This window comes from Cynocephalus volans, chromosome 12 (genome assembly GCF_027409185.1).
Source record: "Cynocephalus volans isolate mCynVol1 chromosome 12, mCynVol1.pri, whole genome shotgun sequence".
Taxonomy (NCBI): domain Eukaryota; kingdom Metazoa; phylum Chordata; class Mammalia; order Dermoptera; family Cynocephalidae; genus Cynocephalus; species Cynocephalus volans.
This window is the reverse complement of record NC_084471.1, coordinates 84,556,749-84,576,117: the sequence shown is the minus strand read 5'-3', so window position 1 is coordinate 84,576,117 and position 19,369 is coordinate 84,556,749. Positions and strand designations below refer to the sequence as shown.

The window sequence follows — 19,369 nt, the reverse complement described above, 5'->3', positions numbered from 1 at the left end:
AAAAACTGCTGGAATTGATAAATGATTTCAGCACAGTAGCAGGATACAAAATCAACACACAAAAATCAGTAGCATTTCTTTTCTCCAATAGTGAACATGCAGAACGAGAAATCAAGAAAGCCTGCCCATTTACAATAGCCACCAAAAAAATAAAATACTTAGGAATTGAGTTAACCAAGGAGGTGAAAAATCTCTATAATGAGAACTACAAACCACTGCTGAGAGAAATTAGAGAGGATACAAGAAGATGGAAAGATATCCCATGCTCTTGGATTGGAAGAATCAACATAGTGAAAATGTCCATACTACCCAAAGTGATATACAAATTCAATGCAATCCCCATCAAAATTCCAAAGACATTTTTCTCAGAAATGGAAAAAACTATCCAGACATTTATATGGAACAATAAAGACCACGCATAGCCAAAGCAATGCTGAGCAAAAAAAATAAAGCTGGAGGCATAACACTACCTGACTTTAAGCTATACTACAAAGCTATAATAACCAAAACAGTATGGTACTGGCATAAAAACAGACACACTGACCAATGGAATAGAATAGAGAATCCAGAAATCAACCCACACACTTACTGCCATCTGATCTTTGACAAAGGCACCAAGCCTATTCACTGGGGAAGGGACTGCCTCTTCAGCAAATGGTGCTGGGATAACTGGATATCCATATGCAGGAGAATGAAACTAGATCCATACCTCTCGCCGCATACTAAAATCAACTCAAAATGGATTAAGGATTTAAATATACACCCTGAAACAATAAAACTTCTTAAAGAAAACATAGGAGAAACACTTCAGGAAATAGGACTGGGCACAGACTTCATGAATACGACCCCAAAAGCACGGGCAACCAAAGGAAAAATAAACAAATGGGATTATATCAAACTAAAAAGCTTCTGCACAGCAAAAGAAACAATTAAAAGAGTTAAAAGACAACCAACAGAGTGGGAGAAAATATTTGCAAAATATACATCTGACAAAGGATTAATATCCAGAATATATAAGGAACTCAAACAACTTTACAAGAAGAAAACAAGCAACCCAATTAAAAAATGGGCAAAAGAGCTAAGTAGGCATTTCTCTAAGGAAGATATACAAATGGCCAACAGACATATGAAAAAATGCTCAACATCACTCAGCATCCGGGAAATGCAAATCAAAACCACATTGAGATACCATCTAACCCCAGTTAGGATGGCTAAAATCCAAAAGACTATGAACGATAAATGCTGGCGAGGCTGCGGAGAAAAAGGAACTCTCATACATTGTTGGTGGGACTGCAAAATGGTGCAGCCTCTATGGAAAATGGTATGGAGGTTCCTCAAACAATTGCAGATAGATCTACCATACGACCCAGCTATCCCACTGTTGGGAATATACCCAGAGGAATGGAAATCATCAAGTCGAAGGTATACCTGTTCCCCAATGTTTATCGCAGCACTCTTTACAATAGCCAAGAGTTGGAACCAGCCCAAATGCCCATCAACAGATGAGTGGATACGGAAAATGTGGTACATCTACACAATGGAATACTACTCAGCTATAAAAACGAATGAAATACTGCCATTTGCAACAACATGGATGGACCTTGAGAGAATTATATTAAGTGAAACAAGTCAGGCACAGAAAGAGAAATAACACATGTTCTCACTTATTGGTGGGAGCTAAAAATTAATATATAAATTCACACACACACACACACACACACACACACAAACTGGGGGGGGGGGGAGAAGATATAACAACCACAATTATTTGAAGTTGATACGACAAGGAAACAGAAAGGACATTGTTGCGGGGGGGGGGGGGAGGGAGAAGGGAGGGAGGTTTTGGTGATGGGGAGCAATAATCAGCCACAATGTATATCGACAAAATAAAATTAAAAAAAAAAAAAAAAAAAAACAACTGTGGTATATACACACTATGGAATACTACTCTGCCATAAAAAAGAATGAAATACTTCCATTTGCAACAACGTGGATGAACCTGGAGAAACTTACGTTGAGTGAAACAAGCAAAGAACAGAGGGATAAATACCGCATGTGCTCACTCACATGTGGGAACTGAGAGAGAAAGGAAGGCAGGACACAAAGACCACAGTAGTGCCGTGATCCAACGGAGGGAGGGGACATTCCTAGTGCTACAAATTGGAGTTGAGGGGAGAGGAGAAAGGGAGGGAGGTTGGGGGATAATTGGGAGGGGACAAAGGGTACAAAAGTAATTTCTGGTATTGGATATGCCCCCAGTATGAATCTGGCTCCCACATCATGGGCAGGACGGGTGACAATCAGCTTTGTATCTCATGAATATTCGTAGTAAATAAATAAATAAATAAAAAGTACAAGGAAATAAAAACCCCACAAAGATATTCAAATGATTCGCAAAGAAATGCTAATTAAAACAAGTGCCATACTAATTTTCACTCATCAAACTAGCAAAAAAATTTTTTTAAAAAGTCTGGGTGTTTAAGCTGTTGATAAAGTTGTACAGAAACAATCTCATACAGTTTTGCAGTGCAAGTGAAATAGTATTTTAGGAGGCACTATCTATCCAAACGTTAAATTAAATATACTCTGAAAGAGGAATTCCATTTCTGAAAATATTCCATATATATAAAATATATAATACACGTGTAATATATACCTATGTGATATATATGTGTAAAAGTATATAAAGAATTAGGTTCAAGGATGTTCACTAGTAGTGTTTATAATATTAAAATTCTGGAAGCAATCAAAATGCCCATTGATAAAGATCCAATTAAATAAATTTTAGTCTATCCATAAAATGTACTACAAAATACAATTAACCCTTGAATAGCATGGGGGTTAGGGGTGCCAACCTCCACACAGCTGAATACCTATGTGTATAAAAAGTTGGCCCTTCATATATACAGGATCCACATCCCACATATACTGTATTTTCGATCTGCAGTTGAAAAACATCTGAGTATAAGTAGACCTATGCAGTTCAAATCCGTGTTGTTCAAAGGTTTGCTGTACACTGACATGTGAAGATACTCAAAATATCATGCGAAGTGGAAAACAGGAAGTTATAGGACAAATATATAAAATGATCCCATTTATATTAGGGAAAAAATATATAAGTGTACATGAAAACATACAAAAAACTTAACTCTGGTCAGTGGCACTAGTTTACAGAATGCGGAGCGGATTTTTCTTTTTCCTTTATATCCTTTCTGTTCAAATTCAGTTTTAAACACTGATCATATATTATTTTTATAATTAAAAAATTTTTAAGTTAATAAAATTTTAAGTAAAAACTAAAATTTATTTATGATTCAAAGTATACTATAGAAGAGATTATGTGTGACTTTCATAAGACCTGACAAAGTTTTTCAAATTATAAGGATTATATTATATACTAAATTCAGCTAATAATTCATCCAAAGAAATCCCTAGAGAAATATGTTAGTCCAACAGTTTACAATAGACAAAATAGATAAAATGTGGCCTAGCTTTCTATGGACCACAGTATGTTGTTCACTTATTACCTCTGCCACTCTCTTTGTTGTGGTGAAAGATCAAATATTGCCTGAAATAAAAGAAAACATAATCAATAGCATTGTCAACTTGGCTTTACATCACAATTTTTAAAAATTTTCTTTGAGCAAGAAATATAAATTTATACGGCTGCTAAAAACAAATATTTATGATTTACATTTAATCTTGTATACCTCAAACTATGACATTTTAATATGATATTTTTATTCAAAAATCACAAAGAGATTTTACTAATCACATATTTTTCTGTTATTAGTTATCTATATGATAGGAATGGATGTAAGTTGTCAATTTACAATATGTACAATATGGTATTTTAGGACTTAAAATCACTTAAATAATGCTAGCATAAAACTCAACAATTATTGAAATAAAAAGACATACAGTTTTAAGTATAATATTCATGCATCCAAAGCCCATATACCTGCTGGGAAAATACCATGATAAAAATCATCAATTTTTGAAATAAGTTAAAAAATACCACAGTAATTCCCAAATGTATAAATCAGCAAAGAACAACTCAAGAAATTGTATCTAGACACCATCCTTATCAATTCAAAGTCACACTTGGCTATGTGTAAAATCAGAGAGAAACACACAAGCCTCTCTTGGTTTTGTGGCAGTAGCCACAACTTAAATTTGCAACAAAAAGTACACTTTTGATTTTTATAAAGCCATCTGAAAGCAAAGCATATTAACTCTACTTCAAAAATTATAAACATTAGTAATTACTGCTTCACAATCAGGCCCTAACCTACTTCTTTCCACCCTACAAATCTTTACTTTCTAATCAAAGTGAAGTAATACCTCATACTACCAAAGAGTTCTACTTCTGCAACTTCGGTAATTAAATTATACCAATCTGGAACCTTCCTCACCTGTAACTGAGAACTTCACGTTTATCTAAATTTTATACAACCATACGCTCCAAGTTAAACTACCCCATCTTTCTGATGTTTGCTTTTGATTACTCCTTCTGATGAACTTATCTGTAGCATGCTTACATGGTATCTGAAATTCCATAGTATCTGAAATTGTAACTTCATAAAAAAATCACTATAAAATAAACTTTTTGACTGGAGAAATGGGTCAGTAAATAGAGGTGAAGAGTGTCAGTTACTACTCCTGGAGAAATTTCTATTTAAAAAATTTATATCAAAAGGCACATATATCTTTTAGGTTGTTTTTGTTTTTGGCAGCTGGCCAGTAAGGGGATCAGAATGCTTGACCATGGTGTTATAACACTGCACTCTAACTAACTGAGCTAAGCAGCCGGCCCTATTTTGTTGCTGTAAACTAAAAATAATTTAGTAATCAAAACTGGCAAAGGTCTTACTTTTTTTCTTTAAAGCCCACATATTCAGTTATTTCTACTCCTCCTCCATCCCTTTAGTCTTCGTTTTGCAATTGTCCTTAAAGAAGAGTTCACAACTGCCAGTTATAAACAAAAAAACTCAAGAATGCATGTGTAAACCTAAGTACCACAATGCCAACAGAGCAGTGGGCAAGTCAGAGTAGCTAGGAGTTCCATGCTTATTCTCAAAACCTTCTTTAGGGCTAGTTTTGATCATGACTGATTATCACCGTACCTGCCCCTGTAATGTGATGGTGTTTTTTGATAAATCAGTTATGTTATACACAGCTGATGCTTGAAGATAATAGAAGAATATCAGCATTTCACAAGCTCTGGGAGAAGTACAAAGGAGGGAGAAATAGTAAATGTCTATGAAATTTCTCCTCTTAAGAAGATACTGCTTTATTCCTTATTATAAAAGAAAACAGCTCAAATATTTTTAAAGACTTAAATTTGGTAAAAGTAGAATACAAATAGAACGTAAGAGTTTCCATATCATTAGAAAAAAACAAGAAAATTTAATCACTATAGTAACTCTAAGAAAAGAGAAATGGAAACCATTAGAAAGCATTAACAAAAAATATAAAATATGAGTAAGTTTATAAAACAGACTTTAAAGGCTTATCCAAAATGTTAACCATGGCTATCTCAAGGCTTTGGTATTAGATATCACTTTTTCCCCCTAATTTTGTTTTTTTTTTACACAGAATACGGATGACTTTTGAAACAACAACAAAAAAATTCTATTAAAAACTAGCTCAGGCCAAACTAAAAGCAAATATCAAAACTGCCTTTAAGGGTTCAATTTCTTAGAGCGTATACTTCGAAACCATGTGAATGAAACTTACTGGTTCATAAACTAGACCATCTGCAGATGCAACCATTGTTTCTGCTAAATCCAATACATCTGCTCCAACATCTGCATAAAAAGAAATTAGAAGTTTTACATTCCATGCTCAGAGCCAAACTATATCTGATATAAACAAATTAACACAACTAACAGAAAACTCACAAAGTGGGTAGAATCACTTTCCTATACTGCTTATTTGTTCAAAAGTTAAGATAATTGCATTAAACAGCTTCAGTGGAGATTAAATTAATTTCCAAAATTTAATAAATGCTTGAACTGCTTCTTGCTTAGTAAAAAAGATGACTCTGAATCCCATGGTAAAAAGCATAAACTTTACTGAATTGAAGAGCTTTGCAAAAGTTGGCAAGAACCTAAACATAAGTACTAAATGGCTGAATAAAATATTAATTACAAGAATTATTTTTAGAGATTAAAAGAAATCTTAAGGCAAAGCTAATGATGCCTTTTAAAAAATCAAAAATAGGAAATTTTATTCTGAAAAGCTAAAATTTTAATGGTATTCAGACATTCAAAATAAGGCAAAAAATGATATAAGCAGTATTAACACTAACTTGAAGTTTATATATAAAGTATTTTTTATTTATTAAAACCACTAACAGAAGTAAAAATAAACAGAATAGGGAAAAATATTCCAGGTGGTTCTGAGATGAAATCTACCAGAAACTATGTCCTTAATTGGGTAGAATTATTTCACACTTTAAAAAGTTTTGTCTGAACTAATGAGTTCTTGGTCTCTGCTTTTCAAGCAGTCAAAAGATATTTCTCATGTAAAAGTATCCTCATTTTTGAGAGAAATACTAATTCAAACATTATCTATTTGGCATATTAAGGTTTTTCCAATTCTACCAGTACAATCAAGTGAAGCCAGTAAAAAAAACAGAAAAGGATAACTTATCACTCACTATAAGTTAAAAGAATTGGATCTGTACTTTAAAATGCAATTGTAAAAGCAAAGGGCAGTAAACTGAAACAGTGAAACAGCATATGTTTGTGGAACAGGGTTGTAAAAACTCATACACTAAACAAGAAAGAAAAAAATATACCAAAACTAAAACTCTGATACATAAAAATTTCCTCTAATTTTCTTTTTTTTAAATTATACTAATGGGAAATTTAAGTCCCTTCTTTTTATGGAGAAGAAATTTGAAGAATACAAGCTGAAAGGTAAAACAATTTACATTATTAAATAACACCACAGTAAAATTTAAAAATATTATAAAAGAAAGATAAAATACAACCAGTGGTTTTTACTTTTTATTGGCAATTGTTTGAACAATAAACTACACAGAGTCATCAAGTTGAAGGTGTACTTACACTGACACTTCATGGCAACAGTAATATCTATATTGATTCTCAATTTGCTAAAAAGACAAAAGGTAAACATTAGTACTTATCAATTAATAAAAAAATGAGAAATATAAATCGATCTATGAAAAATTTGCATTTTAAACAGAATAAAATATGACAATTAGAATTTCGACTGGATTTCCAAAACAAGGGCATTTTAAAAGTAAAAGTTCTTTTTTGTAATTATTCCAAAGCCTTTGTGATTTCACAGGTTTTTAACACAGTATCCTTTAATTTAATAATGGCAATTCTACAGTCAATAACTTCAAGCAACTCAGAAAAAAGTCTTAATCTCTATTTACATAAACTTTAGACAGAATATTCCTTTAAGAATGTAAAACTTTGAAAATCAAGAATTAGGAATTGTACATCTTTCTCCTCTGTTTATTAAACAAATACCCTACATTAGTCATTATGCTAGATGCCCTATAAATATTAACTTCTTTATTCTATAATCATAGAGCTATATAAAACGGAAGACTTCACAGTTTTTCAAGTAAACCACTAGTGTTCAGACCAGTGTAAATAAATGCCTGGCTTAAGATCACATAACCGCATTTGTTTATTTTTTCTTTTGTTGCCTGTGCTTTTGGGGTCATATTCATTCATAAAATCTTTGCCCAGTCCTACATCCTGAAGTGTTTCCACTATGTTTTCTTTGAGGAGTTTTATAGTGTCTGGTCTTATATTTAAGTCTTTAATCCATTCGGAGTTGATATGGGTATATGTTGAGAGGTATGGGTCTAGTTTCATTTTTCTACATAAGACTTCCAGTGTTCGCAGCACCATTCATTGAAGAGGCAGTCTTCTCCCCAATGTGTGTTCTTGTTGCCTTTGTCAAAGGCCAGTTGGCTGTAAGTATGTGGGTTGATTTCTAGATTCTCTATTCTGTCCCATTGGTCTGAGTGTCTGTTTTTATGCCAGTACCATGCTGTTTTGGTTACTATAGCTTTGCAGTATAGTTTGAAGTCAGGGAAAAGCTTCTGCACAGCAAAAGAAACAATTAACAGGTGAAAAGAAAACCTATGGAATGGGAGAAAATACTTGCAAACTATGCATCCAACAAAGTATTAATATCTAGAATATACAAGAACTCAGACAATTCAACCAACAGTAAGAACACAAGTAACCCAATTAAAAAATGAGCAAAGGAGCTAACAGACATTTCTCATATGAAGATATACAAATGGCCAACAGACACATGAAAAAATGCTCAACATTACTCAGCATCACGGAAACGCAAATCAAAACCACACTGATATATCATCTCAGTCCAGTTAAACTGGCTGTTATAAAAAAGACAGAATAACAAACACTGGTGAGGATGTGAAGAAGGAGGAACCCTCCTACACTGTTGGTGGGACTGTACATTACTGCAGCCATTACGGAAAACTGCACAGAGGTTCCTCAAACAAATACAACTGCCATACGACCCAGCAATCCCACTGCTCAGTATATACTCAAAGGAATGGAAATCAGCATGTCTAAGGAATACCTGCACTCCCATGTTTATTGCAGCTCTACTTACAATAGCCAAGAATTGAAATCAACCTAAATTTCCATTGACAGATGACTGGTTAAGGAAAATGTGGTATATATAGTCAATGGACTACTACTCTGCCATAAAAAAGAATGAAATTCTGCCTTTCACAGCAACATGGATAAACTTACAGAAAATTATGTTAAGTGAAATAAGCCAGGCACAGAAAGAGATATACCACATGTCCTCCCTCATAAGTGGTAGCTAAAATAAAAAAAAGAAAGAAGCAAACAAATATAATAATACATTAAACTTTCAGAAAAAGACAAAAAAGAACCATGGTTATTAGAGGTGGGAAAGGGGGAAACAGAAGAAGGTTGGTGAGAAACTAGCTAAGGGTCACAAACATTGATTACATTTATCCTGATTTGATCACCACATATTTTACACATGTATTGATATTTGAAGCTGTAAACATATATATAATCAATTATCTTTCAATAAGAAAACTGTCCAAAAAAAAAGATCACATAACCATTCAAGTGGCGTACTGGAAACTAGGTCTGTGTTACTCAGGATAAATGCAACCAACCTACCAGAAAAAAATCACCTGATGGTTCAAGTTTTGTATCACCTTTTAAAAATGCTCTACCAATGCTTTATTTTGAAATGATTAGTTCAAATCAAATTTTCAAATACCACAAGTAATTAAGAATTGTGAATAAAAGAATGGGTACAATCAAATTCAGTCCTGTGCTTTCTATCAAAACTTTTCTCACTCTAATAATTTTCAGCTGATTTCAATAGGAATTACAAATTTTTAGAGCTTCACAGTCGTAAAGTTGTCTAGAGTTCACACTGTGTTCCAAATAACCCTGAGGTTTAGGCTTATGAAATGCTGTAGGAACCAGAGGAGGAGGTCAAGTAGACAATCTGGGCATCCCCACCATGCTTACGTGATGAACTATGTAAGACTTCATTTGCAAAAAATAGAAAGTGTTTCATTGGTAGTAAAAACAAATAAAAAAAGAACAACAAATTCCTTGAAAACTAATGGTATCTAAAATAATACTCACATTACAGATGAAGAAACTGGGGCCCAAAAGTGTGACTTGCCCAAGGTTACACAGCAATTTACAAATGTTGACTTATTTAATTCTCATAAACTCCATGAGGAAGGTACTATAATTATTATCCCTATTTTACAGAAAAGGAAACTAAAGCACACACAGATTTGGTAAATTCCCTAAAGTCATGTAGCTAGTAAATGGCAGAGCCAGGATTGGAATGGAGAATTAAATGTGTCTCCTTATCTAATGCAGTCTTAACCTATTATCTTCAATCCATTAAAAAGTCCAAATAATGAAATGAATAAATGTAAAGTATATTTTGTCATCTAATTAAGGTACTATATTTTCAAAGGTTTAAAAGTGATATATTTACATAAAAATTTAGGTTAGATATAATTTATAGAAATCAAGTTATAAGTATATAAAATGTATCTTTAGACAATTTATTTTCCATCACACACAGAACACTAAGATATTTCAACACTAAACAGTTTCAAACATTAAAAAACTTCTACCATTATCCACATCTAAGGAAATTCATGTTCTCCTTACCTTTTAAACACGTGCATATTAACTCAGAGAACCTTAATTTTACAATTTAACCAGTATTTAAATGATTCTAAAATGTTTTATCTAATGCATGCAATTAGTGAGAATTTCTCAGGACTATTTCTCCAGAATTAAATAAACAAAACATAAAAGGTTAGGTTTTTTTTTTTTTTTAAAGGCATGCTATTTTAAAAACAATTTGAATCTAAAGGTATTTTAAGAAATAAAACATAGTTACCTAGAAAAATCTTTGTCTACTTCATATTCATATTTCATCCATGTATCTTGATATACTGAGAATTCCATTATGGTTAATAAAGCCATAGTAGTAAATGCTATAAGAGAAACTGAGAAATCCAACAACAACGACAACAAACAATTAAAATAATAAGAAAAGGTAAACAACAGGAAACTACTAAAATTAGCAAAAAAAAAAAAAAAAATGTCTAATATGATTGCCAATTGAATGAATACCATAAAAGGTTTTTCCTCAAAATGTTCATTATATATTTTTTTCTAAAACAGCTAAAAAATGAAGAGTTATGAGCACAAATATGAACACAAACATTTGCACTATTCAGGAAGCATTTTATTTCTTCAATTTTAAGGGCATCTCTCACTAAATAGATTTGCCAAAATTTTACAAGGCACAAAATTTTTACTTTGTTATAGCCATGTCACAGATATGATAAAGGATGAAAGTAAGCATGCTTTACAGTACAAATTTTAAAATATTCTCATTATTAAAAATGCATCCATACCTATAGCCCAATTTAAAACAAGTAAAAAGTAGCCTGATTTCTCAGATCCTGAGAAGACACAATAATCTGTGTGCCAGAAAATCAAATAATATCTCCAAGTCTCTAATCAAACTCTGTTCTGTTTTGCAATCTCATAAAAAAATCACTTTGTTTACAAAATTAAGTAAAAGATATGACAGAAAGGAAAGAGCTATCATATATTATGGCAAAACACACTGAAAATGGGTCGTATAACAGGAACTTGCGTTATTTTCATTAACAGAACTTATTAACAAGCAATTACAAATAGTAAACAATTTATTACACATTTTACGAAATAAAATGTCAATCCTATGTGAAGTGCTATTTTATTAGCTCTTCATGGGGAAATAAATAATAGTAAACTTTGTTGTAATCATTTATTTTTCTTATATATTTCATTATTTATTTATTTTATTTAACAAATACTTTTACCTGTACCAGGCACTGCTCTAAGCATTTTATAAATATTAATTTATTTAACTGATACAGTAACACTAGAAGGTAAATATTAATATTATCCCTATTTCATGAAAGAAGAAACTAAGGCACAGACAGATCTGAGTAACTTCCTCAAGGTCACATAGTGATAAAGGGGCAGAGGTGGGATTAGAATCCAGACAGTCTGGTTCCAAACTTTAAGCCCTTAACCATTACCCCATGCTGCCTTTCGACAGTAATGTGAAATTTTAGGAATATTTTATAATGTCTATATTCACTTACTCTTAACCAAAATAGGAATGAGGCAGTTTCAAGATCATTAAATAACTTCCTCCAACTTCAATTCCATTTATACATAAAAATCTTTTTAATGTAATTATACGTAACTGAAGAGCACCAAAGCAGCAGAATTGGGATTAATTTGTTCACTGACGTTTTCATAAATACTGCTAAATGCCCAGGTGGCACTGGGTTGGAAGCTATAGAGAATATAAAGAAGAATAAAATTAGAGCAAACAGTGTGACATGAAGACAGACAGACCAATTACAAAATTACTGCACAATTCATTGATGAGTTCTTCCTCGTGGCTACATTTCTTTGTGTTGCTGATTTAGATCACTCAGAAATTGCAGTTAGTGAAGAAGTTTTAATTTGAATTGATACTCACCTGTACCCCCACTGGCTGAAGTCTCCACATAGCTGTCAGGAACCTTTGGAAAGGCATCCAACTCCTTCACCAAATTTAAAGTTTTTTTCCGATTCAGCCGCCTCATCTTCAGGAAAACCTTCCTCTTCCTTCATATAGTCATGCTAAGGAATAAATAAATCAATGAATAAATGAATCCTTTAAAGAGATAAAAGATTTATTTTAGGATAACTGACAAATATCCTTAGAACAACTTAGCACTCTTATCCCTCCTTGAGATAAAAAACATCAATATTTATTCACGGCACTACCTTTTCCCTACTTCCACCCTGACAAATACTACTTATGAAAGGTAATTTATACATGCAAACACATTAAATAGCCAAAAAAATTAGAAAATAAAAAAGTGAAAAGTAATTCAATCACATTCATTTCATAATATTTAAATATACAAATTAGAATAAGAAACACTTTTTTCTCCATAAATACATAAAAATAATACATTCCCAGTAATGGATGACAATGAAGTAATGACTGCTTACTATTCCCTTTTTGATCAGTATGCCAACTATATCTAAAATATGTTTATAAAGCCAAACAAATGATAGCTCAAATCTCAGATATTTATATAATTTTATAAGACTGATTTACAAATAATACAGTAAGTGATACTATAAAGAATTCCCAGAAATCAAAGTTGTGTTAATAAAATCAACACATAATAGCAGAATAAATCAGATGGTTACAGAAGTCACTACAAGAAAAAGATTTCTGGAAGAAAGCAGACAGATCTTGGCAATAATACCTAATGGGTAGGATTAATATGGAAAAAATATGCCACAGAAAGGGCATTCATGGAGAAAAAGGAGAGTCAGAGAAATAAAAACTGGCAGTAATCATGAACACCATCCAAAAAAGAAAGGCCCTGACAAAGATACTACTAATCAGTTCACGAGGGAGCTACTGCCCTAAAGTGAAGTTAAAAGCATTAATAGACTGATTTTATTTGCCATTAAAAACATCTAACTAACTTCCCTTGCTGATTCCATGCTCACAAAGTGGCCTTCAGATTATGATTTTGTTTCTCATGTACATGGTTTTCCAAATAAAACAGATGATGTAGACAGAACAGATGACAGTTTCAGACCTCCATGTCAATTATAAAACTGTTATTCGCATTTGTAAATTAAGCTTGTGAGTGTCTATTAGGCATAAGCCATGCTCTCCGAAGTTTGTTCGGCTTTGAGAACATAACCAAATTTATTTTCTGTACCTGTTTATTGGTAACTGCACCAAAATTAACCCTTCTTCAAACTTTCAATTCTATTCATTCTTTCTGATTAGTTAAATATTAAATATATTCATGATTCTTATCTTTAAAACAAAACAAACTTTTCCTTAAACTCAAGTCCGACTCAACTATAGATCTCTAGCAATACTTACAGCCTAACTTAAAAGAATGAGTTGTCCCCATTCATCCACTGTGACTACTTCCTCACTCCAATCTAACCTCTTAACTATACTTGTTCTCAGCGAGGTCATTAACAACTTTCTTAGCATTAAATCCAATGGACACTTCTTAGTTGTTATCTAATGTCACCTGAGAAAATACACTGTTTATCACTTATTTTTTCTTCTTGAAACAGTCCCTTACCTATAGTATAGTGATACTATACTCCTGATTTTCATTTTACCTCTAATATCCTCTTTGGCTTACTTTCCAGATTCATCTTCCTCTCAGATCCTGCCCTAAGTCCTCCTCCCAATCTCTACAGTGATCTCCCACTCCTTCAATTTTCATCTAGACTCTGACTCCTCCAAAATTTTTATTTCCAGCCCAAATCTCTCTTCAGACATATGTCTCCTTGCCTTATTACATTTTCATTTGAACATTCTGAAGACAATTCAAACTCAACAAGTCCAAAAATGAATACTTCACCCTATCAAAACTGTTCCTTCTCCTGTATCCTCTATCTTAGTTAATGATAACAACATGCACCCCACTGCATAAACCAGAAACATGGGTTACATCCTTAGACTTACGTTCTTCCTTAAATTTCTCTCAAATCTATCTGTCCTCTCTTCTTCAGGTTCACTGAGGAGTTCCTTAAAAAGGTAAAGATGATTGAGAAATATGATAAAACATGATAGACCCTCGTCCCAACTACTAAACCTATCACTGCATTGCTTCAACAACCTCTAATCTTCAACCCTTCAACTCATTCTCCATACTACAACAAATTATTTTTTTCATATATAAATCTCATCATATATATAACGTTTCTTTTTAAAATCTTTCAATAAATTTCCATTGCACTTAAGAGTCTGGACTCTATCCTAATAAAGGCCTTCAAAAACCAGGTCCTACCTACCTCTCTTCAAACCCAGTCCCTGGCAGTCTAAGTTACAGCCACATTAAATCACTTTCAATTCCTTAAATATGCCATTCTTCCTGCCAAAACTATTCTTTCTCCCCCCACCCCCCAACTCCTACTCACTCTTTAAGGCCCAGTTTACTCATCTCTCCAAGTAAGGGGAAAAAACCTTCCATGACCCTTCCAAATCTATGTGCTCCTAGAACAACAAACCTTTATCACACTATTTCTAATTGCTTGTTTCATTTTCTGTTTTCTCCACTGGATTGTTTGGGCAGGAACCACCTCTAACTTGACCTTTGTGTCTCCAATGCCTGGCAGAACAAGCATTCAGTAAATATTTATTAAGGAATGGAAAGTAGGAAAGAAATTTCCATAGTAGCACAGCTTTCAAATCACAATAAAGTATATATTTACTTACTTAGGTATATTTACTTATATTTTTATATATTTACTTACTTAAGTAAATATATAAAAATATAAGAGGCACAAAGAGGAGGATTTTTCTGTTTTGTTCACTACCACCATATCCTCAGTACCTACAACAGTGGTTATCAAATAGTCAGTAGAGCATTGTTGAGCAAATGAATAAAATAGTGAATTCTACTTCCAAAACTTTCTATAATATTATATTTTTATAACAAGCCTTATAAATGTAAAGTACATGTAACTATAAAGATATGGCAAGTAGCTAGTTTTACAACCCCCTTAATACAAACAACGCATTCAGCACTCCTCCCTTAAAAGTCTAGCTAGTATATCTCCCTTGGCTACCTTCCAGTCTCTAACTTCCTCCATTCCTATTTTCCAATATTGTTATTCTTGAATGGAGCACCTTGCCACTCTGCCACTCTTTCTGTTCCATTCCTGTAAACTCTGCACTAACCTACCTCCAAGAAATTCATTCCATCTCTAATACTTGCAACTGTACTCTATAAAGCCACTGTTCTGACATAAACAAGTTATTCAATAACTTCTAGTTTTTCTGAAAGCAATCCTTCTATCTGTTCTCTTCATGAAACCTGACTTTCTCTTGCTGGTAATTCCCTTCCAATCCCTACATCATTTCTGAGACTCACAAGGTAACGAAGTATCATTTTTTTTATCACATTTCTCAATCTTCTTTACCTTTTTAAGTCTACCTTCCCCTAATAATAACAATAGTTAACACAAATACTACATAGTTAGAATTATAGCTAATTTTCATGTCGTGTGCTAGGAATTATTCAAAGCACTTTATATATTCATTCATTTAATTCTCTAAATGGCTCTATGAAGCAGATATTATTTTTATTCCCATTTATAGATGAGGAAATGAGGTGCAGAACAGTCAAATAATTTCCCCAGGCCCACACAGCAGATGGTAGAACTTGGATTTGAACATAAGCAGCTTGGCTTTTGTTCACTGAGTTTATGTGCTAAAACACAGTGTACACTGACTCTCACTTCAGTAGTTGCTGCCATCTTCCACTAACATCTGGATATATTTATAATGTCTAATTATTTCAGCACCTGGATCATTCAATATGCTTCTCTTCTTCCCCATTCCATCTTCATCCTTTGGAACTCATGATTCCATGGCATTCATCCTGTGTCATTCCTTCACAATAAAACCCTTTTACCATGTAAGCTTAACAGTTCTTCTATTCCAGTGACCTCCATCTTAATTCTATGCAAAGCCACTGACAAGCAAGGCCCTGTTTTGGCTCCTCTCAACTCTTAAAACTATTCCATCTCTAAAATCCAAAACATCCTTTTCCTCTCTCAGTGGAACTAACTATCCTTCAAGCTCTTTCTTGACCAGGACAGATCTGCTCTTCATTTTCACTAGTGCTCTCATACCCTTGGAATCCTACCAGTTACCAATTCCATTGCTCCCATTCTCTCTATTTGCCTATTTAGCTTGGTCAGCCATTCTCAAAAATGCATTTAGAAATACCCTAGATCAATGCTTCACAGAAATCATTGTCATTCTGTGACAAAATTTCCTGGTCTCTACTTAAATGAAAAAACCAAGAACAATGTAGAAAAATTTGTAAAATCTGAATTTCTTCAATTAAAAAAAAATCTGTCCTTTATTCTGAGATCCTTTCCTTCCTTTTTATGTGTCAAAATATCCTTTCCTTTATGAAATAATAAAAGTAGGTAAGAGGTTTTTTTTGCTTTTGTTTTGTTTCCTTATTTAGCAAAATTAAAAACCGTAACTCTATGTCAGTCCTTAAGCTCAGCCGTTATCCCTGTTTGTTTCCTATAGGTATACAAGCGTACTTTAAAAAGTTTGTGAAGAAATAGAATTAAAAATGATGCTAATCTTTCCATGAACTTTTTGAAGTATCCTCATAGTTTTTGTACTAGTCCACAAAATCCAAAAATGTAGAAGCCATCACACTAGACTCCTTTGCCTTCTGGCTGGTACTGCTATTCATATTTAGATAATCTCCAGTACCACATCTGTTTTCTTTGATGTCTCTCCTAAACTGTCCTGTATATTAAAAAACAAAACAAATAAAAACAAACTCAATCCAGGGAAGTTATTGATAACAGTTGAGATTGAGACAATATTTTGAAAAACTGCATAAGGAATAAGAAACCACCTCTCATGATGGAACACAAACAGACATTATCAACACTCAATGTAATTAATGTCATACAGTCTATATTTTATCACTGTATCTATTTGAATATAATATTTTATCACTGTATCTATATGAATATAATGAGGCTATCATATGCTTTGCCAAAATTACAATACAGAATTCATGAAACCTTTTTTGCGGTCTGCTCAATTAAAGTTTAATTACTTCTCCAAACAAAAATGGAGATAGGCTATCTCCTGCTACCCAAGTTTTTAGGAGTTAACTTCTATTTTTAATATATATTTAGCAATATGAGAAATATTTAATTGGTAAATATATATGACCATCTTGTTGCTTGAACTATGTCCCCAAAGAGATATGTTTAAGTCCTAATCCCCGGCATTTGTGAATGGGCCTTATTTGGAAATACGTAGGTCTCTGCAGTTGAAATTAGTTAAGATGAGATCAAACTGGATCAGGGTGGCCCAAAATTTAATGACTGGTATCCTTCTAAGAAGGCCATGTGAAAACACACAGATACGTGGGGAGAATGCCATGTGAAGACACACAAACACATGGGGAGAATGCCATGTGAAGACGGGGGCAGAAATCAGAGCCACCAAGGGTTTGCCAGAAGCTAGGAATAGGCAAGGAAGGATTCTTTCCTAGAGCCTTCAGAGGGAGCTGACACCCTGAGTTCAGACTTCTAGTCTTCAGAACTATGAGAATAAATTTCTGTTGTTTTAAGCCTCCCAGTTTATGGTAACTTGTTACAGAGCCCAGGAAAGTAATTTAGGCCATAAAGGAGAATGAGAAAGGAGATAAAACAAATATTATTCAGGCCACTGCTGAACTTCAAAAATAAAATCTGTAATTTTAAATTTACTTATTTATACTTAATTAGAATACTTTACAATTAAAACATTTTATAAGATTGCTTAGTTTCACTTAACAAACACTAGATATCAAAAAAGTACTTTTTTACTTTAAAATTTCAAACTTTTACAATAGCATCGTTACGTTTTAAAAGTTGTTTACCCCAACATAATTCAAGTAAGTCTAATAACCTAAGAGGTAAAAAGGTTTACTTGGAAGCCAAGTAAGACGGTATAAATGTGAGTTTTGTGATCAGAAAAACCTGGGTTACCATCCAGGCAATTACCAGTTGTGTAACAAATTTGGAAAGATCAACTTTTCAGAATCCTCTCTATAATTTTATTTTTACGGGCTGGGTTGGGGTGAGGATCATAATGGCTATCTTAGTTTCTAATCAAGATAAAAATGAGACATTTAATAAATACGTTTCTAATTCTCTGAAGAAATCCAAAAATTTGTAAGATATTTGAGATTTAGATATTAAAGTCTTTGAGGAAAGTGGGAAAGGATCTAAGTTTAATTGATAATCTCATAGGGTGAGAATGGCATAGACTGATAGAAAAAAGTCAAAAGAAAGACTGTAGAGTGATAGCACCAGAATGATTGGAAGGGCCTGGTAGCAATGTGAAGCAAGGACAAGTATAATTCTCCTCAAAGAATGGCTTGACTCTAGTAGCAACTCAATCAAAGTGTTCTAAATTAAAGTACGGAAGTGTAAGGAACATGTGAAGAAAAGGTCAGAGACACACAAAATATATTTATATTAGAATGAATGTTCTCAAAAGCAAGGAGCATTCGTTAACAAGGCACCTAGAGGGGTAGAACTGACCTACACTGCAACAAAACTACATAGAGAAGCAGAAAAGAAGAGTTTGTGCCTTGGTAATTAAGAAAGGATAACAGCTTAAGAAAGTAAGCAACTGGAAGATAGAGTTTAAGGACACATTAACCAAACCAAACAAAGAGGGCTTAATCAATCTGGGGGATCAGAAATTATTCTTAAAATTATCTTTAGTCTATATTTTGACTAAGTACCAAAACAACGTTTGTAACTACAGAAGTTAAAAAATGAAAATAAAAAATAACATGAGCTAACACTGAGTGCTTACTGTATGCAAGGCATTGTTCTAAATGCTTCACGTTTTAACATGTTTAGTCCTCACAACCTCCGAGTTAGTATTATTATTATTTCCATTTTCCTAATGAGGAAACTATGGTACAGAGAGGTTAAATAATTTGCCACTATGACATTAAAAGGCAGAATCAGAATATTGGAAGATTATTAAATAGGACTTGTAACAAGAACGAACTGCCTAAAAGTAACTTATATTAAAAATAAATTTGCCATTTCTTGCGTTTAAATCAACAACCCCCAAAGAAAACAAATTCTTGTTTTTTCCTAATTCTTTGTTGTCGCTGTAGCTGTTGTTCCAACAACAGACTAGGCCTGATCTCCTTTGAGAGATC

At 33.1% G+C, this 19,369-nt stretch overlaps 1 protein-coding gene across 2 annotated transcripts in view; it reads right to left on the bottom strand.

The window, feature by feature from the left end:
• ERGIC2 (ERGIC and golgi 2) overlaps positions 1-19,369 on the bottom strand; it is a 49,787-nt gene that overhangs the window by 29,193 nt on the left and 1,225 nt on the right. For both annotated transcript variants that reach the window (XM_063075183.1, XM_063075184.1), the window contains exons 2-6: positions 12,097-12,239; positions 10,447-10,555; positions 7,077-7,123; positions 5,740-5,810; positions 3,528-3,568 (exon numbers count right to left, since the gene is read on the bottom strand). In XM_063075183.1, the coding sequence (XP_062931253.1) occupies positions 3,528-3,568; positions 5,740-5,810; positions 7,077-7,123; positions 10,447-10,555; positions 12,097-12,202 (374 nt within the window). In that variant the 5' untranslated portion in view covers positions 12,203-12,239. The remainder of the gene's footprint in view (positions 1-3,527; positions 3,569-5,739; positions 5,811-7,076; positions 7,124-10,446; positions 10,556-12,096; positions 12,240-19,369) is intronic.